General features: G+C 31.9%; 1 protein-coding gene across 2 annotated transcripts in view; it reads right to left on the bottom strand.

Annotated features, from left to right (window-relative positions):
• Positions 1-24,083, bottom strand: part of LOC113516224 (neuropeptide CCHamide-2 receptor-like) — a 102,176-nt gene that overhangs the window by 13,799 nt on the left and 64,294 nt on the right. For both annotated transcript variants that reach the window (XM_052900857.1, XM_052900856.1), the window contains exons 2-3: positions 12,090-12,295; positions 10,071-10,290 (exon numbers count right to left, since the gene is read on the bottom strand). In XM_052900857.1, coding sequence (XP_052756817.1) covers positions 10,071-10,290; positions 12,090-12,286 — 417 coding nt within the window. In that variant the 5' untranslated portion in view covers positions 12,287-12,295. The remainder of the gene's footprint in view (positions 1-10,070; positions 10,291-12,089; positions 12,296-24,083) is intronic.

Genomic DNA, 24,083 nt, shown 5'->3' on the forward strand with positions numbered 1-24,083 from the left:
ATATTATAGGACATTACTTACTCAATCGTTGTTAAACAGTAGAACCGATTTGATTGAAAATTGATAGAGAGATAATTATTTATTACTTTACATTTCCAAAATTACAAATAAAAAAACCGAACAGATATTCGTAGATCACTAAAGTATATTAAGAACTAAAAATAAATTACACTTAAAATTTTAGATCAGTTTACGTAACAAGATGGCGCTATCATATATAAGATTTGATTGACATTGTCTCTAAAAAAATTCCACAACCGCGAAAAAACAATGTAACAATATTTTATTTTCCCGCCTGTCACTGTAGACTTAATCAGAGATGATGTTTGTTTACGTTATTATAACACAGTGGCGCCCCCTTCAGGATAAATTAGTCATAAGATCCCCTTTTGCATAATGAGTTACCTAAAACAAAATTAATTCGAATAAAATTAGTTTTGACATTACTTTTTTCATTATCGCGTCCGACACGTACGCATCATGGCGCGTGGCAGACGTGACGTCATTATACTCGTTGATTTCGGAAGCTTCTTGTTTTTTTTTTATTAAATATATATTTTTTTTTTCATTTTATGCAACTGATAAAAAATGATAACTGTCGCCTGTCGACATGGCACTGTATCATGGACCACACAGAATAATCTATGAAACTTGTAGATTTTTTTAATGAATGAAAATGGTTTGATAACGTCACTTGTATTAATGATATAAGTAAGGATGAAAGCAGGTCATGATCGTGATGAATTCAGCAAAAATAAACCACAATGATTTCCACGTGGAGGTCAACCTGACAGGGTATTTGCTAGTAATGGTGTCGTTAGTCCTTATTACTATGGAAGGGATTGGCATCTCTCCCCCCACCCTTTCCCATCATACCAGTCATTTATTTAATTCGTTTAATAAATACTATCACTGGGTTTCGAATCGACGTGGTAAACCCTTTACGACGACCCCCATAAAAATTCTAAATGCCACTTCAAACGTCATTAACATCACACCAAACGTCTAGTCCTCAAAATAGTTATCATGAGGTATCAGGCAACGAAATCGAGCAACATCACTCAGAATATTCATACTTGAAATCATTTAGTAAAATTAATGTCCCAAATTGACCTGACCGAGAATTGAATTCATTACTTCATTCACGTAAAACAACTTGTCTACTACTGCGCTACGAAGGTCATCTAATTTAAAGATTTATTTTTTTTATAACTTATCTATATCTCTTGTATAAAGCCTGAAATTTCTTTAACCCAATTTGTCGCAAATAAAATTACTGATTCAATTTATTTTTCTACAGATTGATCGTAATTCGGGTTGAAAATGTAAATAAATGATGTTTTAAGTAAACAAGTTTGACAAGATAATGTAAATCACGCTGCCAACATAGGCAAAGTGTAACGAAATGGAGATAATTGTTATAGAATATTTATTTAACTTATTTATTTATGTAATTGGTAAGTATACTACCTTGTTCTCGCAACTTATTTATTTATATGTTTTTGTACATTCACTTATAATATAAATATTAGGTAGTACCAAAATGTATACAGGTTACTTTATCTTAAAGGGATTTCTTCCAGTCAACCTCGAGAACCCGAAAGGAGAAAGTATTTATAGGGTTAGCATAAAAAGCATAACATATAAGGTGCTAAATTAATACTTAAAATAATATCTTTTTGTTTGAGCTTTGAAGGCACCTCGTACGCGTGGATTATGAACCAATGAATTATTAGGTCACTTTCAAATTGTAATCAAGATAAAATATTTACCAGATTTTATGTTGGACCATCAGAAATACTGTGAAAACTATATCCAATTTAACGGAGTATATTTTTGCGTGATTGGCGAACTTAATAATAGTAACACTAGTTTTTGGAAAATGAAACACTGGATCAAAGTAAAATTTTTTTTTAATAATATTATATATAATTGTTAAAATATGTTTTATTTTTATATGTTATCTAGAAGTATCTATTTTATTAAATTTCTTACTTGCAAAATCGCGATCCAAGTTGCGGATAAAAGCTAGTACCTGTACAAAAGTCGATTGCTTGGGTACCTCTGTACCATTCGTGTTTCAACCGTGAAGCAGTTGTGTTTGCATGGCTATGTTTCGGTTTGAAGGGTGGGATATGGCGTGAATTTACTGGGTACAGAGGAATAACACCTGAGTCCTCAGGAATGGCAACGCATGGGGGTATCATGAGCGAAACAGTATACTCTGTTATGTCCATGGTACTGCTAATGTCTATAGGTGACGGTTAACACTTTCCATCAGGTGGACCGTCAGCTTGTTTGCCATTCTAAGTTGTATAAAAATATATATATATAAAAAGTTCTATTACATATACTTCAAGTATATTTGTTTACATTACTGTGTTTCGATACAAAAATAATTGGTTTTACTTTGAAATCGAATAGTTGGAGGAATATAATAATGGAATTAGAAAAAACTAAAAACAATTCAATCCACGTTTTAATTAACTAGAACAATGGTTCAGATTACAAATTTCAAATTACGCTTGTGGAAAATTCTAGAATGCGATTGAAATTAGAGTATTGCTCGATAATGAAATTTTCTCATTATTGAGTAATACGAGATCAGAAAACGATTAAAAAAACTTCACTCAACAATCACTTGAACAAAGTGGTGTCTGTATTTTTAAGCTAACAATTCGTTAATTGAAAAAAAACTTCGATATTTTACAAAATTAATCATACTTACTTCTCTGGCAAAATAACCTTACTATTCTTACTGGTACTATAAACGTGAAGGTTTCTGAACATGTATAGATGAATGTTTGTTATTCTTTCACGTAAAAAACTACTATATATTAATTATTGTATATATACTATATATAAATATACTATATAATATTCACACGCACAACGGCCCAAATGAGAGGCTAAGCGCGGAAAATAGAGTCTTTTTCACATATACTATATAATAGACTAACAACCTGCCCCGGCTTCATACGGATGCTATACTGATACTAAATAGGGCCGCATTATTAGCCACCGACATTATTTTAACCTATCTCATAGGATTCAGCTAGCGTTTGCAATGTAAGCGCAAAAAATGTGTTTATGTACGACGTCACATTAGAAACCTCTAAATTTATCAGTGTTTCTCTACAATATTATGAATGTATTATACATATAAATCTTCCTCTTGAATCACTCTATCTATTAAAAAACCGCTGCAAAATCCATTGTGTAGTTTTATATATTTAAGCATACATAGGGACGAACACACATAGACAGCGACTTTGTTTTATACTATGTAATAATCAGTAGATTTGAAGAAAACTTGGTGTAAAAGCGGTTTTAACCGAACTTAAAGCATAGGATACATTGTATGGTAAACCACAGGAAACATCTAGTATTGTAAATATTTTAAATATAATAATTATTTAAATTTTGTAATTTTAATGTAATAACTTACATGTAATTAGATCAAGAAAGTGCATTACAGCCGCCCATGTTTAAGGATCCCGATTTGGTCTCAAAACTAGTCGAGCTTTCTCGATATAATTACATGGAAGTTAAAGCGGTAGTTACTACATTAATGTAGTGTGTGCCTTCGAAACCTTTAACAATAATTTTTGTAATTGTCTAAAATAAGTTTACTACTGTAATCATTTAGAGGAAACAATAAAGAGTATATATCTATCTACCTACATTATCGGGATATAACGCGATGAAAAATTGTAGGTAAGTAGAACCTGCACACCTGATTTTTATTGCCGACTGTTTACCTGCAATTTTTCATCGCATTAAATTCGGATAGTATATTTAAAACATGTATCAACAACGCGAAAATTTAAAATTAACTATTGTAAATGTTTAAGTTAGTTTTTTTTATTTGTAACATATCCTGCCAAAGCTACCCCAAACGATTGCCTACTTCAGCAGCCTCTAAACAATTTTTTTTTCTAAATTACTTCTCAATATTTTTCATTAAAATTTTCAGTATTTACAGTCTTATTAATGTTTGTTACAATTATATACTTTCTTGTGGATTATTGGCGAAGGTTTTATATTTCTTGTCAAAAATGTCCCAAAATCTGTCAAAGTAACCCCGTTTTACGGTACGTAATTTTGTATAAATGTTGTCCCAGGTTTCATTTGGTTAGATCAGTTTAGTCAACGAACTTTTTTTAATTGACTTGAATCCGAATATTATGGGTTTTATCTGATATTCATTGTCTGGTTTCTCGAAACACAAAATATCCTAGTTTTAAAACTAAGCAATTATAATGATTGTGTAATACTTATTTTTTAAGCAACTTTTACTAGGAAGAGATTTAACCTTACGAACTTCACTTTATAAACACGCGAATTCACATTCAAAATTCAAATAAATATTTTCAATTTTCAACAAATTTTAAAAAGAAGAAGGTTCTTAATTTGGTTGAATGATTTTTTATATTTGTTCCTCATAACTCCATCAGTTGTTAATCGATATGGATTTTTTTTCTTCTGAAAGGAGATATAGAGTAGTGCCATAATAATTTATTAAAATTGATACAGTAGTTTAGTTTTTTTTTTTTTTTAATAACGATTTAGCTACAATTGAAGTCGGTTTTTTTTGTAGAACACAATCTCAGTTATATTACTTAGGTATGTATTTATTTATTCATAATCAAACGCAATATCAATTACATAAGTACTAGTATTTATTTATTTATTGCCATGTATGTGTTTAAATATGACATTTCATTGTCTTGTAAAAGTGCCCGTAAAGGCCAAATTGTAAAATATATATTTGAGTTTTCAAAATAAGGGTATTTACAAAACATCTCGTGGTCTCAGACGTCTCAGAGCAGAACGTATATGTATCTACTTGGTACTACATGCCCCGTGTATATTTAAATTACTTAGCTATGTCACTATGAAAAGTATTTAATTCAGATAAAACAGAATCATTTATACAGAATTAAATTAGAAAAAACTGTAATTAGAGACAGGAAATTGGCTCATACAGAATTCCTTTTGTGTATACATTGCCAAAATACGTAGAGCAACATTTCCCCTTAGATACTAATCTGTAACATTCAGATTAATTAATATTATGTTAATTAATGAGGCTTAGCATTGAATTTGTAAAGTGGAATGAATGTTAATGAATGAATAAATTATGTAATCTGTTGATTACAATTAATTTTTTTTTTGAAAAAATATTAAAACAAAATTTCATTCGTTCATTCACTTGTTTTATTGTACCTTGTGTGTTGTATTATACCTCTACTTGATGGATTACGATATTCGTCGTCTATAATGAGAACACGAACATCATGATTTAACAATGATTAATGTTAATGAGAAATACATTAAAACGAAATTTCATTCATTCATTCATTCATTCACATGTTTTATTGTACTATCTGGTGATTCCATGTTGAATTACGGTGACAACTACCTAAGAAGAATAATATCAACGTATTATTCTACTCCTTAAAAATTATTTCTTGTAGGCTAACATAATTAAATTTTTGAGAGAGTTATCGCATAAATACACCAAAATTTCATTCAAATCTAATCAGCCGTTTAGGCGCAATTGTGTAATAAACATCTTGACTAAGTTGGTCAAGATGTGTACTAACAGAGTTTGTATAATGAATAAAATTGAACTTTTAGATTTTATAGGTAGAGTTTTTATACTGTCCAAAAAATAAAATGCAAGTCTTTCAATAATACATATTAAAATGGAAATTGCAGAAAATCCAAACAGTCGGGCGTTGCCTATCTAAAATATAACTACAGTAGGTAAAAAGTATATCCAACTTTGTTGGCAATGCAGACTTTGTCTCATTTGAATACAAATTTAATAGGACACAGTTGCATCGTGATATAATTTTCTCGAGACATTGTATTGTGTTATACTAAGAAACGAAAGTCTTATAGAAGAATAATAGAACATCGGATTACAATAAGAAGCCGTATGGCAATAATCTTACTAATATTGGGTGAGCAGTCAATGTAACAGGAATAAATGGCGCTACATGATTATGATTAGTGAATAACGAGAAAAAGCAAGACAAAATTGGAATAAGGTAAAAAAGATGCAGAGGTAGGAGAAGAATAAAGAGCGGAAAAAGAAAAAGAAGTCAACATTCTAAGAGGTAATAGATAAACAAAAAAAATATTTAAAACATTATAATCTTGAAAGCCTAATCAGTCAATCAACATTCATAAACTTTGACACGCACATAATATTGAGGAAGGATAAAGGCTACTTATTACATATACCAGGTGTGGATTAAATATTTTTAAAGAAACAGAAATTGACAAACAAAAAGAGTTGCCAGTAATTGCCACGCTTGACAGACGTATGGTTGCCAATACGTCAGTCACGACGCAGTTGGGCTTTGGAGATGTTTTAAGAGGGACTCTGCTGCACATCCCTCGCCCTCCCTTAGTCGCCTCTTACGACAGCCATGGGAAAGGAAGGGGTAGCCTATTCTATGTCGAGACCACATGGCGACGGACTTTCACTTTGAAGGGTGGAATATGGCAATGAAATTACAAGGTACAGAGGCATAACATCTTAATCCTCAGGAATGACAACGCATTAAGGGTATCATGGGCTACACAGTATACTCTGTTATATCCACGGTACTGTTCATGTGTATAGGTAAAAAAAATACATAAAGTCGAATTCTAAACTCTTAAACTTTAAAAGCAATCCAACGAAAGAAATTGGTACTGTGGTGCTCCTGCCCATAGGTGAGAACAGAATTTCATATGTGGCCGGACTTGAACTTTATACAATTGCAAGCAGTGTTCCAGTGTGAAATACCATCTCACTGTATTGAGCTTTCCTAACTTTTTGGACGACATCTCAGCATTTTCCTCCAGATGGCCGCAAAACTGGGCATCGCTGGATATATCAACGCCAAGGAACGAAAGAAGTTGACTCTAGAACTTATTATCAAGAAGAGTGCTCTGAAAATGAGGACAGACGACAAACAGCGTCTTTTTTGCAATGAAAGAGCAGATTTATGTCTTCTTAGGGTTGAATTGAACAAGATTATGTTTGCCCCAAATCGAAACTTGATCAAATAAAGTTTAATTGGTATTTAATTGGCGAAGTTGTCACGTAACATACAAGAAAATATAAATTGAGAATTTAGTTAAAAACTCAGCAATACATAATATATACATTTTAATTTATAATTCGTAATACTTTTCAGAAGATTTACTTTTAATAAACATTAATTATATATTCCAAAGTTAAATCTTTTCATTGTCAAAAGCGAATATTCTGTTATTAATAATGAAGAAAACTCTAAAGTTTGAACATAATCATACGGCTGCTCAAAATATAATATTATACTTAATAGCTTGTTAAGAAATCCTCTTGCAGAAATAATAAGAAAGAAGAAAAGTTTTATAAGTACAAAGTACAATATAGGGTAAAACCTTTTAGCAATTACCTATCTTGCAATTTTAATAATAAGGTAGATAATTGCTAAAAACTTTTAGATACATCACTGCTTACTTTCACAGTTTATATAACATATGCAAAATTATGATAATACTAAAGACATGCCCTGGCTTCGCTCGAATATAAAAGAAGAAGATTTCTAATATTCATGATAATAACATACAGTCCATGTTACTTGTTGATAATGTAGCTTTCTAGAGAGAAGAGATTGTTAATAATGGGGTCTAACTACCTCATTGCTAGCAAAACACCCTATTAGGTCGACTACGTGGTTCCCCCTTTAAGTCATCGTTGTTAATCCTAGTAGAATTCGTTACTATGGGCCAACTGAACTTCTTTCATCCTTACCTATGATCCCTCACTTATGCCCCGCCTCGCCAGCGTTTGCGAGTTTACCATTTAATTATGACCCATTAAAAACATAACTTTTAGAGATGAAATGTTTTTTTAAATCTGTTAAATATGTTTCAGTTTAACCATTACGAACAAGAAATATTTTCTTAGCTTTCGATAATATTAGTTTAGTTTAAATATTTTATTATTAAAATACTTATTATTATATCATGGGTGGTCCCGGCGTAGATAGGCTACCATTTTCCTTCCCATGGGCGTCGTAAGGGCGACTAAGGGAATTAAATGGTCGAACAATAGACAGCAGCGTACCTCTTAAAACGTCACCAAAGCCCAACTACGGTTGCTAATCCATCTGCTAAGCATGACAATTACTGTTAGATAAGTCATGAAGGCGCTAAGAAGTAATAAACAAACAAACTCTTTTCACATTAATAATATTTATTGCCAAATTTTGATATTTTAGTATAAAAATATTTAAATAAATTGAGAAACTCTACCTTATGAAAGTCAGTTTATATAATATCTTATATATAATATATAAGTTACAATATAACCTATCTATGTACCAATTTTTTTTCAAATTCTGTCAGCCGTTTAAACAAGATTAAATACTTAACAAATTGTCACGTCTATCATATTAGTAGAATACCTTATTTAACCAATATTGACAAATAAACTATATAAAAATTGAAAGCATTGAAAATTCCAGAAAACATCCAAGAAAAGAGAGAAGATTTGAAAAAGTTAGTAGATAGCGCTTGAGTGGAGATAAGAAAAGGAAAGGATGTTCCGCCGTTCCGATATTCATGACTGAGGGGACTGATTGATCATTTCCTGACAGTATAATGCTCTAGCTTCACGAATTCGTAGTCCATGCAAATTTTTGTTGTATTCAAAGCAGTATCCACATATTCCATCCGTTCGGCCAGGAAATAACTAACAAGTTCTTATTCATCTCAAATTTATCTTTTACTCAATACTATATCGCTATTATTATAAAATACTCATTTTTACAGGCATTACGCCTGTAAAAATGCTTAGTGATATTATAAATGAGAAATTGTTTGTTTGTTTTCATTTAGAGCCTTAAAAACTTAACCAGTCACTATAAAATTTGGTATACACCTAACATATTAAATGTAGAAAGGCATAGGCTACTTTTTTTCAGTCAATCGATGTATTCTGGTCAAGTGGACAAAGTTATAAGTAAAAACTAGTTATTTATACTAGAATGTATCGGCATATTATTGTCGAGTTATGCATTGAATAAAATTAATTATGTGTGATCATTATTATCATATTATATCAGCATTTAACTGTCCACTGCTGCTGAGCACAAACCTCCACCTTTTGCCAGAAGTTGGTCGGCAATTGCATTGGAAACCGCAGTTAGGCTTTAGTGATCTTTTAAGAGGGACTCTGTTGCCGTCGTCACTTACGACACCCACAGAAAAGAAAGGGGTGGCCTATTCTATGCCAGGACCACATGGCTTGTTATAAATTATGTGTATATTTAAAGAATTACATGTCGTTACAAGCGTGTTGGAGGTTTGCTTTTTTTAATAAAACTCTTACAAACAGATATGGTGTTCGCATTAATTGCAGGAGTGTACCGTGTAAAAGTAGACGCTAGGTCTACTTTTAGGACATTATTTAGGCTTCACTCTTTAATTATTGTATATTAGATATATCGTATTTTAAATTACAGTCACAAATTCCCGAATCTTAGAAGTTTACTAATATAATAAAATCGTATCTACACGATGTCTGTACATTGAGGATATTTAATTAAATTTGATATGAGGAGTTAATAAGAGCGATAGAACCCAAAACAATAATTCTTAGATATTTTGTCTGTCTGTATGTTTGTCTCAGAATACCAGAAAATTACTGCACTAAATTGAATATAACTTTCATAGTTGTATTCCTAAAGGTCTAACTTAAAATCTGTACGTTTTATCTTGATACGTCATCTAAAAATGGTTATACTTCATTGGTTTTCTTATTTCCAAAATCCACACGTAGGATGTAGCAGAAAAAAAGGCCAATTATAAATAAAATAGATGTATGGGCCTTTTTAGTCCTTACCAATATTGTGAATGTGAAAATCAGTTGATTTATTACGCACGATTATAAGCACGCCCACTCTTGATTAAAGATAATATACATGTAAAATTTGATAAGAGAAAAGAACATAGAAACCCAGTTAAATGAACGAAGTCACAAGCATAGTTATTATAAAGTAAAATGAACAATAACTTACTTGTAGTTTTCTAAACGGGTTCACAATAGCGCAATATCTCTCAGCCGATAATGCGGTTAACGTGAACACGGAAACTCCGATGCTAACATCCTTTGCTGCTTCGGAAATTCTACAGATCAGTTCGCCCCATGGCCACGACTCTAGAGTGTAGATGATGGAGACAAACGGAACGCAGATCAGAATGACTAGCAGGTCCGCTAACGCTAATGAGAATATGTATCTGTAACAAACGGTTTATTAAAGAACATTTGTACGTCTTGCATCATAAAAATAGTAAAATAAATCAGGTACTGTATTTGAAAGAACACAGGTTATTATTGGTTCTATCTTATTCCGACTTTATTCATCGAGAATAGCCAGAGATCTATTCCCGAACTCGACTGAACCCTGAAGAATCAAGGCTTAGTAATTTGATCGATTCTTCGCCGTGTATATGTACATGGGATAAAAAAGCCACTGAGATCAAGAAGGGATTGTTAGTTATAGAAATTAGCAACCCCATTGCTAGCAATATTCCTTTTCCCTAACGGGACCCCTATCAGGTCATCCTCCATGCGGTTTTTTCTTGAAAACATACTGATTGTTTTATTGCTGAAATTGTCGCGGTGATCCAATTAATCTACTTCATCCTGATCTATTGTTTCTCTTTAGTGCTCCACCAGTATCTACTGATAATGTAGTTACCATTCCATTAAAAAAGCCCACTTTACAAGAACTATAATACGATTTGCTTAACATATCTCTAGCGTTTAGGTCGTTATAGACGTAATATTAACGGAATAGTACATTTACATTGGCGTACAAAATAAATCCTATTATAATTTGTATACAACAGGGGTTTTAGCCCCTCAGTTCATGCCTGCTGTTTTTGTTATCTCGTCCGATCAGTACATGGGTTGCCTTTCAACTTTCTTCCAACCTTATAATGGATATAATGTAATTATTATAGTAATCATTTCAGCTGTTAATTGTCCATTGTTATACATAAGTCTTTCTAGTAAACTGCCATAAATGGTCCTGAGCCACCTGCATTTAATGACTAGCTGCAATATATTTTAGGTTGTCACTCTATCTAGTACTGAGTTATAAACATTTTTTAGCAGCACGGGGATGATACTCGAAATTTTATTTTTAAAATTTCCTTTGCTTTTCTATCGGAATTACACATTGTACAAATATAAAGAGACACACTTGTAGAAGGGTGCGCAATAGACGAGTTCAACCCTAACCTAACCAAAGTCACTACGTCAACACACCTATTTACATATCTATTTTCAAACCGTGTCCCTTGCGGCAGGCGTAGGCAGAGATAACTAAGTGCTGAAGGTCTGGAGACCTTTAGCATTACATTTCCATTTATATCGTTTCGAAAAATGATATAACATTTAATATATAGCAGAACCAAAACATCATATATAAATAAAATTTCAAAAAACATTTCTTTACTACTAACATATTGACAAGGGCTGCCTATTAAAAGAAAGGATTGATGTTGAGTTTTATTTCTTAAAACTCTTACAGCCTGGAGATTTTTTTATGATACCTTTTTATGTATATGAAACAGTAACCCTGCTCGTACTACCGCTTTACACTAGCGAGGTAGAGAGATGATATATGAGCATAAATCAGTTGGCTCATGGTAACAAATTCAATAATAAATAACCACGATGGTTTTCAAGGAGAAATACGTGAAGGTAAAAAGGAATGGAATATTGCTAATAATGGAGCAGAGAGGTTCTATTAATAACAACCGCATCTCCTCTTTTTTATAATACTTAGAATGACGAACAAGCTAAGGGCCTACTTGATGGAAAGCTGTAACCATCGCCTGGTCATATCGATATGGACAGGATGAGAATAATAATGCGTCATTAAAGAATTAAATAAATAGTTTTTCTGTGATAATTTCAACATAATTTAGTTATAATTTTATTAAATTCTATTGAAACAAATTATAATAGCCGAGACCACTTACAAGAGCGCAGCTCTTAAATAGATAGATAAATAGAGACCACTTACGTGTTAGGTGCATTTCTCATGCCCCTGTGTCGCACATAGACAATAACCAGAGTGCCATTACCGAGGACTCCCACTATAAAGATGATTGCAAAGAGCACTGGCACCAAGTATGTCTCTAATCTATCTTCATACGGAGTGTATTCGCTGTCTGTTGAGTTTTCTGATATATGAAGACTACCGTTCTCTTGAGGGTACATTGCTACTTCCTGAAACAAAACAAATTACTTTAATTAGTATAAACATTAAGTAACTTATTTATCTATTTATAAATACTTATTCTTTTTTTATACATCTTAGAATGGCAAACAAGCTGACGGCCCACCTGATGGAAAGCGATAATGCGACGTGAGCAGTATCATGAACATAACAGAGTATACTGTTTCGCCCATCATACCCCTCATACGTTGCCATTCCTGAGGAATTAGGTGTTATTCCTTTGAACACTGTAAATTCACTGCCATATCCGACCCTTCAAACCGAAACACAGCCATGCAAACACTACTAATTCACGGTAGACATAAATCTGTGCTACTTTACAGAAATTAAGAGAGATTAATATACATTTAACATTAAAATATATTTAATTGTGAAGTAAAAAAATTCTTTGAGGTCACTACTGTCTAGTAGGATACAGAGGACATTAGTCGCATTACTACGCTTAATAACGATAAAGACAAATTGGCCAAAATACACGAGTTGACCAGCCTTCTGATCGCCAGAGTTTTCTACCAGCCGGTCTCTTTGAAAAGCTCCATGGTCTCAGTGACCCATGGGCTCAGTCTCCAAACGCCATATCAGGTGGTACGGCAATGCCTCTGCAAAGCGAGCACAACTGTACAATCCTTTTCTCGAACTGTCACACAGCACTTAACCCTCCTATAACTTTATTGTGGATAAAGCAAGAAGTTTTAATTTTTAATTATCAAACAGATATATTATAATTGTCTATATGACAATATGCTTAATATTTATACCTTATAGTTTATGAATTGTCGCTATTAAAAATTTCTTAATTATGTCACTTATACACTCGTCGATTATTAAAATTTGAAGGTACTCCTAGAAATATAATAAACTCCAAATTATGACCTTTATAGTTAGCATTTATCCTAAAAAGAAAAGAATTAATGAAAAATACATGAAATTTCATTATTAATTATCATTAAATGAAAAATAATGATTATTAAAAATACGTTCATTAATTCAAATAACGCATTACGCTTATAGTCGATGAACGACATCTATATATGTATTTTCCAGAGAACAAAAAAGGAGGTTGACCTACATAAAGAAATGAGATCCCATCAAAATCATAAAATGTAAAAAATGCCAAGCTTCGCAACGCTTTCTTCCTTTCAATAAAAAATATGAAATGTCATATAAAACTAAGTAAGTTATTTTAGTGTTTATGGAAGTTTCTATGGGAGATAAACCACTGTATGAAGACTAAGACACTGTGCTAAAAGTTTTTCTTTCTACCATTTTAATATGGAATACTAAACATCGTACCTGAGGGTCGCCGGCTAAATATTGTAATTAAATTACGAGTATTATTGGATATTTCATTATATTAAATAATATCGAAATTAGACAGTAGACATATGGTCAAACGAAAATTAAATTAAAATTAAATCAGCATTAACAGTATGCGAATATTTTAAATATTTCTAAATTCCAAATATTTATTATATTCTTTATTAAATAATACTTTAACATAAATCCGAGCAACACGTTTATCTTTGTACTTAAAAATAATTATAACAAGTATCCGTATTTCTAAGTGAAACATTTTCCTTGTAGCGTGAATTGTGAATTGTAATTACATATTCTGCGGCGCTACAAAGTGATTTCATCTAAAAGTACTTAAAACCAGAAAGTTACTTAAGTCGAACATATTAAATTTTCATACAATATTAGTATTTTAAAGTAGAGACTGCTAAACGGCAAGCTTCGAACTATTTAATTATAGTACAGACGTGAAATTCATGAGCGATATCAGGGGTGTCCCAGTGTAGTCTATGGTATCTGTGTCTGTAGGCAATGGTATCTAATTTCCATTAGGGAAGCCGCCATCTTATTTGCCAATTCTTTATTGTATAAATAAGAGTAAGAAACCGCAGTTAGGTTTTAAGTATAAGTGTGTATGTGTGTATATATATATATATATATATATATATATATGTTAATATAAGTTAATGGCCCAAGACAGCAGCATCCTGCTTAAAACATCAATAAAATCCTAATTGCGGTTGCCAACCTGCCTGCCAAGCGTTGGCAACTACCGACAATGTTCAGCAGTGGACAGTTAACGATATATATATTAAATTCACGACTACTGATACATGATACATACATTATATATATAGCAATAATCTAAAAATACGATCTCATATTGAAAATACGCTCTGAAAACAAATGAAAAAATGTTCCGAACAACAAAGAAAGTTATAAAGAAGTGTAAGCTAGTGTAATAGAAACGCTAAGGTCAGGTATCATTTTCGACCGCTCCTAACGTACCTATCTACCTTTTTTATTATAATATCATTGTATTATCGTAGAAAAACTCTATCGAGCATCAACCAATAATAGCCCTTCCATTAGTCATACAAGTTTTACCATTTGTCAATGTAACTGTAAGTATGGAAGAAATTTATCGCTGAAGAAATAAACCCCTGTGTCGTATTTTATGATACCGATACTCTGTAATGCGTTTAAGTAATAAAAAAGTGTATAACCCATTTGCAACATGTGGTGGGACATTCGTCAATATAAATTTATGATGACGAATGGCTAGTATGGCCGTTAAAAAATTATATAAAAATATTTTATATATGGATCAAATAGGTTTGTATACGAGGTTTGTCCGGAAAGTACGTATAAAAGTTTTTTAAAAATTTTATTTTACAATTATTCAGGTAAATCAATTTTATCCCCTTCAAAGTACTCCCCCTGTGACATAATGCACTTGTGCCAACGCCGTTTCCACTGTGAGAAGGCTCCTTGAAAGTCCTCTGGTTGTAGGTTTCTCAGCTGCCCCGTCGTAGCTTTTTTTATCTCATTTATGTCCCCCAAATGCCGCCCCCGAAGTACCAATTTGGTTTTTGGGAACAAGAAGAAGTCACACGGGGCCAAATCCGGCGAATAGGGGGGTGTTCGGTCACCGTAATGGAATTTTTACTCAAAAACTCACGGAACGATCTTGGCGCAAATTTTTTTCATTTGAAGTTCGTTTCTTAGAATTTCGTGGACCACGGTTTTGCCCAAATTAAGCTCTTCAGCCACCTGTCTGACCGTTAAACGACGGTCCCCATTAACACAAGTTCGAATTCTTTCCACGTTTTCGTCGGAATGTGAAGTGGAAGGACGTCCTGAACGTGGGTCATCTTGAACGCTTTCTCGGCCCTCTCTGAATCGTTTTAGCCACTTGTGGACGGTTGGTTCCTTCACAGCATCATCCCCATAAACTGTTCTGAGATCGGCAAAAATTTCACGGCCATTCTTGCCGAGTTTCGAGAGAAACTTGATTACGACGCGCTGCTCTTCAACGGAAGCGGGCTCCATGCCGACGGGGTTTCGTTAAGAGGTAACTTCACAGATGGCGTGACAAGCCAGTTCGCACCGCACGGCGGTCAGACCAGAACTGAAGCATTGTTAGGGACATAAGGAAGGGGTCCTGCGCTTACCTGGCCTCCCCACTCCTCTTTCTCGCATTCCAGAACACTTTTATACGAACTTTCCGGACAGACCTCGTATAATCGACTAAAGAAATGCTCGAGGGGGGTGGAGGGATTCCTAGTAATGCGGACTACTAGTCATATTGCTAGCGATATGCCCAACCAGGTCTACCTCCACGTGGTTCCCCCTGGAAACCATCGTGCTGAATTCCAGGTGAATTAATCACAATGCGCAAAGGCAAGTTAGTTCATTCATTCTCACCTATCATCATTGACTGATGCCCCGCCAGCGTATACCGTTAGCGCTGGAAGGGTTACCACTCCATTATCATACATTAAAAAAAAATAGGAATGCTCAAAGTATGGGCAAAAGTGTCTTTCTTAAAACATCTCTACGGTTGCCAACCAATTCGCCAATTTTAAAACCGAGCGTGTCAACTACTGGCGAAACTCCCCGTATGGGGAAGACTTATGTTCAGCAATAGACCGTTAACGGCTGAAATGATGATAATAAAATTATATAAATATGTACGGCATTCGCTTATTGCTTAACTTAATTACTTTATTACTACTTACTTACTTTACTACTACTACTTACTTTACCACTCCTACTTACTTACTTTACTATTACAGCTTAACTACTTTTAACGCTAAAACAATGTTAGCATTAAGTTCCCTTTAATAATTAACTTTTATAAGGAGCCTCTTAATTCGTCTATTTTATTTTTGTTAGTCGTCACATATACAATTTTGTCATTGTTCAGGCGTTTTTCTTTGCGAAGCAAGTAACGGCTTTGAGTTTACATACTCACATATATCTACAAAATATCTTGTCCTTCATCGATATATTGTAATATTACAATTACAGTAAATATATATGATATATTTATATATTTATACAGATAATTTTCACTGAGTTAAAAGCATCAGCATCTACACAGTCTTAAAATTACGCAATCACTTCGCATGAAGTAGGCGTCCATTATTTATATCCATTAACTACACCCCATTATCATCTTACTGCAAATCTTTTAAGAAAAATATTAACTAACTACGCTGTTCGAATAGCTAGTATATAAAGATTTAAGTTTTCGACCTTTAAAGAAAGTTATTTTATAAATTCCTAAAGGAATAGGAAGTAAAGCGTACTTAAGGCTCTCATATAACAGTAAAAACCTTTATATTTATTTTTGCAACCAATATTCTTTGTAGCAAATTATTTGTATAGATCGGTGAAATTATCAGATCAAGGAATTTTATTATATCGACAAAATAGCAATCGGTAGTTATCAAGAATTATATTATAAATATTCATTCATGAATTTCACAGAAACGTTTCGTTCGTTTCGGATAAACTTTTGCACAATAATATATTTATTATCAGATATACACCTATTAGGTAATAGATATATAAATTTATGAATATACGGTATAAAATATATTACATTTATAATAAAACAAACAAGATAAATATGTTACAAGCACACTGATAATTTAATCAAGACGTTATGAATTGTATAGAAATCAGTGGATATAAATAAAGAAGTATATAATTGAACAAAGCATTGTACATCAGTATGTATGGTGCTTTGTTCCGTTACTGTCCGTTCATATACACTGGCTTGGAGACAAAAACAGATCCTAATAGCATTTAAAATAGAGTTTCACGTTATTGAAAGGTACAAAACGAATCTATTGATATAATCGTTATCGCTAACGAGCAATGAGATAGAATGAGATGGCGACGTACGCTGTCTTATTCTTTTTCATGTGAGCGCTAAATCAAAAGAAATAATAAATCAAAGTAATTTATGGATAGATTATTTCCTACATTGTCTAGGAGGCTGTGAAAAGAAATGGTGGCATTATATATCCTTACTCCATCACTACACGGAGATAAAACATAAGTATTACAAATCACATTAAGCTGATCATTAACAGTCTGTCTATAACATAACAATAATTAAGGTTTACGAATGACAGGAAAATACTATAAGCTCCTTAAGACGTCTACTTGTTGTGATTTATTGGCTTATAAATCGAGATTGTATCTATTGTTAGTATTGTCAAACAACAATATTGATGTTACTCCAGTCCATGTTATTTTAATGAATAAATAAAAAAAAAAAATATTGTTGATACAGTTCAAAGCATTAGAGTGGATTAACTTTTAAGAGAAAACAATAAAGGTAAACATTTGAAATAAGAAAATTAAAAATTATTTAATTTAAATACTTTTTTTCCTACAAAAAATCTTTAATCTTGACGCATCACATCAACATACGCCCAAATATTCCATAGACAATTAAACATATTAGATACTTTGAATTTAGAATTCATATGTGTATACACGTGAATAGATTTTGATGTGCAATAAGGAGTTATTTGCTCTGCAAAGAAAAACGGCAGCTTTAAATGTAATATTGGACCAATACGGGAGTAATCCTTGTTGATTGCAAAAAAAAATATTAAAAATTTGCAATGAAATTGTGTAATAAAGCCATATAATAAATAATTATGAATTCAGCATCACCTCCTTGTAAAGGTTCAATTAAAAAGTAACTTATAATAGTTAAATGGTGATATATGATAGTAGATGTCAGTATTTTAGTTATAGATTGTGAGCGATATTTCAGTCCCATGTAATTAAGTAAAGATTTAATTCGTGAAGCGTCCAGAGCTAAATGACAAAGGTCTGAACCCTTTCAATTACTACCAAATGATTTCTACGAATGCTGTACAATTGTTTTTAACATAAATAAATTAGTAATTTGCTATGTATGAGATTTATAACTGAGTTACATGTCGCGTTTTTGACAATGATTTTTAAAAGATTTATTATCTTACCCTCCGAAACAACCAAAAACAATTTGATCCAAACACAGAAATAGCATGCATAGTCGTTTATTAATTTCCTTTATTCGATTCCTTATTTTATCAAATAATTTAAAAATTGACGGAATTTATATAATTAGAAAGAATGAACAAAACTTTAACCACATGATGGCAATAATTTATTTGAAAGATTCCGAAACAAAATATGTAGTAAATTCAAAGCACAGGCAGAGCACTTTTTTTTAAATAATCAATCAGAAATATTGAAAATGAGATTGACAGAGAGCCAAATTTTTTACAAAATAATTATTTTATTTGACAATTATTGACCGTATTAAAACTTTATTAATATATTGACTGGTTAAGAGTTTTGACTGCAACATATCAATAATTTCACTCACGCTTTGCTATTCTTGAAAGTATCTTATAATTTTACTACCGTAATAACTTAAAACTGAAAGGCATGAAAGCGTGCGTTCACCATAACGGCTACAGTGGCCTCTAACTTCCCCGTAATGGATTACATAAATGAGCACAATTTTCTGTTACACTTATACTAAATTTAATAACATTAAAAACTATAAATATACTGAATATGAAGTATGAAAGTATTTGCAGAACTTTCGTGTTGGCTTTATATTGAAAGGTATAATAAATTTTGTTTTATAGTACAGCTTTAGAAATGTAACTGAACTAAGTCTTCTCTGCAATAGTTGTGTATATTTTATTGCGTACTTTACAGTTGTATAAAGCAATTGCTCTAGAAAATATACCTCTTTTAATATAACAACCAACTTTATGCAGTTTTATTTAGAATGGTATGAATGTTCTAGATTTTATATAAAAGGTATCTATATATATAGTATATGATCTCTAGATAGGATAGTATAGTCACAATTTACTCCCATCTTTTTCCAGAAAAAAACATCGACTTGATTCGTGGCTAAAATATTTAAGTTTAAAGCCTAAACTACTAAACCGATTTTGATAAAATGTATTTGAGTGTAATCTGAAAGTATATCCTATCATATGTAAACAGAATTCTCCAAATCACTTTACAAATGAATAAGTTCTGAGGTAATAAACATAAAAAAAACAACATCCTTTTTCGAAGTCGATTGAAAAATGTGGGTGAATTTAAAATCTACATATTTGTTGAAAACAAACTATTTTATAAATAACCCATTTAAAGCTTGAACTCTCATGAACTCATTAATAATTCATCAATATAGTAAGCCACCAACTAATTTAAAAAAAATGTCCCTCCTGCAAAATATTGTAAAGAATCCTTACTAATTCATCATCTTCCTACCCTTATCCCAATTATTATTTGGAGTCGGCGTAATATGTTTTTTAACCATATCGCAGAAAGATTTGGCTTATAGTTTTACGACCGGCCGCCTGCCTGACCTCAACCCTCTTTGAGAATCCTTACTAATTATAAGTGTAAATTAGTTTGTTACCACCTAACGTCTTAACAGCTTAACACAAATTTCATAGTGACTGGCACTATGAAATTTGGTTCACACGTAATAAATAGGACGGAAAAGGATATAGGATATATTTATCCTATTCATATATTTACCTTTATCAATCGATGTATCCTGGTCATGTGGACGAAGGTACGGGTAAAAGCTAGTACCTTTTAAATTCAGAACCGTAAGTAAACTAACTTGACTACATCCTATCATTCCTCATTGGTCAGCGCAAAACATTAAAATAGGGGGGTTACTATTCCATTTTTATCCATAAAAATAACTAGAAGCCCAAAAGCAACTGACTGTTTATTTTTACAAGCTACCATAAATTATCATGGGGAAGTTACGGATTTCAGTAACTACTCTTATTGGCTAAAATATCGGAAGTTATTTTAAAGGCAAACTAAGTAATGAATATTAAGATTAATTGATCCATTAACATTTCTGTATCGATGTGATTAATTTTCATTCCTCAATCATAACAGTTCATTGTTTATTTATTTGTAAAACAAAATTGTAAGTATCGTTGGAGCAATGATCTGCAGTATAAAAAACTAGCGACTCACCTCGACTTCGCATGGGTAGGTAAGTAGGTAAAGGATCTTAGAGATTTTTAAAATAACATAATTCATCTTACCTGCTGATATATATATATATATATGCTTTAAATAGGTAAATTAATTTTAATAATTGGTTAAGGATCTTTTTTGACTTTATCCAATAAAATAAAACAATCAAATCTTTTCTCTTTGTAATTTTAGTTTACATTAGATTGTTAATATTTAAACTTATATAATTTAACTATAATTTTATAACATACCAGGGCTAGTATGATATTAATATCTAAGTATCAGTATTTTTTTAACTATACGTGTTTAAGTTTCTACGTTTCTACAAAGAAGAAAAAATGTCTGTTTTTTATTAGGAAACTTATTGCCTACGCAGACAAGAGGCATTTTGTTCGTGGAAAAAATTTCCCTTTATATTGGCTTCGTTCTTCCAGTCCTTTGACAATACGATGAGAGACAAACCTCAGCGTAAATTTTAGTTGAGTCATGTGATAATATGCCTAAAATTGCATACTAAAACTCAGTGTTAAAATATGTTATACGTATATACGGCATCGCGATCATCACCCATCACCACTACCATCATCATCATCGTTTTGACTACAACGCTGTAATCGAATTTGAAACTATATTATTTTCTCCAGCAAAAGTGCCATTAAATGATTAAAGAAAAGCATAATCCTATTTTAGCCGACTTCATTATAAAATTAAAATTGGTAAACAAACTAACGGAACACTAATAATTGAAATACTTCTGGATATCATTTTTTCCCATCAATTGATATTTCATTAAGAGGCAAAATATAATGTGACGATTTGATATATGTAATTATAAGAAAGATACATACTGCAAAAGCTATTATAAATTGCCTCTCTCAAATATCTGTTTATTATGTATTATATATTCAAGGCATATTACTAGAGAACTTTGTACAAGAGTCGTTTACTTGGGTACCTTTACCCATTCAAGTTTCAAAAGTAAAAAAATTATGTTTGTATAGCTGGGCAAAGGTGGGCCTTTCAAACCGAAACAGCTATGGCAATATGGCATTGAATTTACAGGGTTCAGAGGCACCTTAGTCCTCAGGAATAGCAACTTAAGTGGGGTATTATGGGCAAAACGGTATACTCTGTTATGTCCATGGTACTAGTCATATCTATAGACGACGGTTACCACATTTTATCAGGTGGGCCGTCAGTTGCATAAAAAAAAATCGTAACACTTTTGACTGACCCATCTGTAATTAAATCATATCTATGAAACTTAATAATACTGGCTAATGGACGTCACAGTATATTGTAATATTTCTGTGAGGATGGTGCTCTTCATATCTATAGCCGATGATTATCATTTTCTATCAGCCGTCATCCGCCAGCTTGTGTTTGTCTCTTTAAGTCGCATATAATGACAGGTACATATCGTTTAAACGTAAATTCAGTATAAATTATCGCTTGTAATATACCCTGTCAAGTCGACCTTCGTACAGTTTTCCCTGTAAATTATAGTAATTAATTTTTATTTATCACGATGGGCCAATTGACCTGTTTTCATTTTCACCTATCATTTTTACTGGTGCCCCACCAATATATCAATAGCGCAGATGAAGTTAACTCTTCACTGCTGAACATTATCCTTAACCTTGTAAGGTTTGCCAGTATTTGCCACGCTTGGCAAGTGGGTTGGCAACTGCAGTTAAGCTTTAGTGATACCCATGCCTCAATTATTAAATTCCCTTAATTGCCTCTTAAGAAGGAAAGGGGGTCCCTTTCCTGGGAAAAGAAAGGGTATTTTTCTAAGGGTAAATATGACCACACAGCTACTTTAACAATGTAGTAAGAGTGTTTGTATTTAATAAATATAGTGAAAGTAACCATCTCGATTATAATTGTATATTATAATTAATTATATGCGTGTTACTGTCGTGCAAACATGATTGGGGCAACGCTAATGAATCCGATATGTAACGTAAGCTGCTTAGATAGTTTACGTGCAACATGTTCTACTTTCATTACGTGATATCATCAAATAATTGAACACTGTTTAATATATAACGAGATTGATTTAACGTGAAATGATTTCACTATCATATTGTATTCTACGTATTTACAATGTGCAAAAAAAAAATATAAAACAATCAATTAAGAGCAGTTTATTACAATAAAACTTAATTACGATAGTAATATTATAATCTTTGCTACAGATAATAAAAATAAAATTGTACGTTCTTTTCTTAAAAACTCTGAATTATTTATTTCAAAATTTTATTCTGCAATAAAGTGTTTCAAATAAACAATATCTATCAACCATTATTGTTTTTAAGACATTTTCTGATTACATTGCATTATTTATTTATTCAGAATAGAATTTCCGTGTTTTATTCTGAACTTGACCGTTGACAGTTTTATCTCATAAAATATTTAGCAAGTTGTGAATACAAAGAGGTTGCTCGTTGCATAGAAAATTTTAAAGCACAATGGATCTATGAAGAAAGTATAAAATATTGTATGTAGCCACAAATAAGTCCCTTTTTTACTTATAGGTAAAATGACTCTTTATTTCAAATAGATTTAACTGTAGATTAAAAGAATGAAAGTAAACTCTTGAAATCATTCTTTGTCTCTTCTTTTACAATACATTTACCAAAAGATACACGAAAGATCGCAATGGGTGGACGCACGACAGTTTAGCTGACCCTATACACGAATATAAGTGCAGTCACTTTATTCAAGCTATTTTAGAATACTTACGACAAACATTAAGGATACGTCTCTGCATTCCGTAAATTGTTGTCTTCAATCCTTGATACCAATTCATACGATTGCTTTTCTATTTGAACAAGCAAATTACCTAAACAACGACAACAAATATCCCTCAAATCTAAGCGCTGACGCAAAATGGCACTGATACTCAACGACGCTAAAGTAATGCGAAATGCTCCCTAAACGTCATACTGTTATGATTGTATGTCACATATTTTCCTTAATTCAATGTTGTTTTCTATCATTTTTTTCCTTTACATATTTATTTCTATTTTTTTTTTCCGAGATTTATCCATTTTTAGATCATAACATTATTAATATTTCCACGTAAGGGGTTATTTATCTGACTTTAAAAAAAATATACCTACAGTTTATTTATACCCGTAAACACCGATCCAAATTTAAGGTTTCTACGATCTTTTAAGGTTAAGCCAGTATAGATTTTTTGGCAACTCAATTAGAAAAAAAAAAAATTATTACATGTACAAGTATAAAAATCTAGTAACAGTAAACTCGTATGAAAATTCTTCGTGTGGTTTAAAATGAGTAAGCGACGACATAATAAGACGCAAACAATGGATTTGCTATGGTATTTTAAATCTAATTCTTTTATGCATTTTTTTTATAAAATATATGGCTTAATAATTCCTTCGAATCTTTAATAGTTGACAAACAAAC

This window comes from Galleria mellonella, unplaced genomic scaffold, assembly GCF_026898425.1.
Source record: "Galleria mellonella isolate WM207_F2 unplaced genomic scaffold, CSIRO_AGI_GalMel_v1 utg718, whole genome shotgun sequence".
Classification (NCBI taxonomy): domain Eukaryota; kingdom Metazoa; phylum Arthropoda; class Insecta; order Lepidoptera; family Pyralidae; genus Galleria; species Galleria mellonella.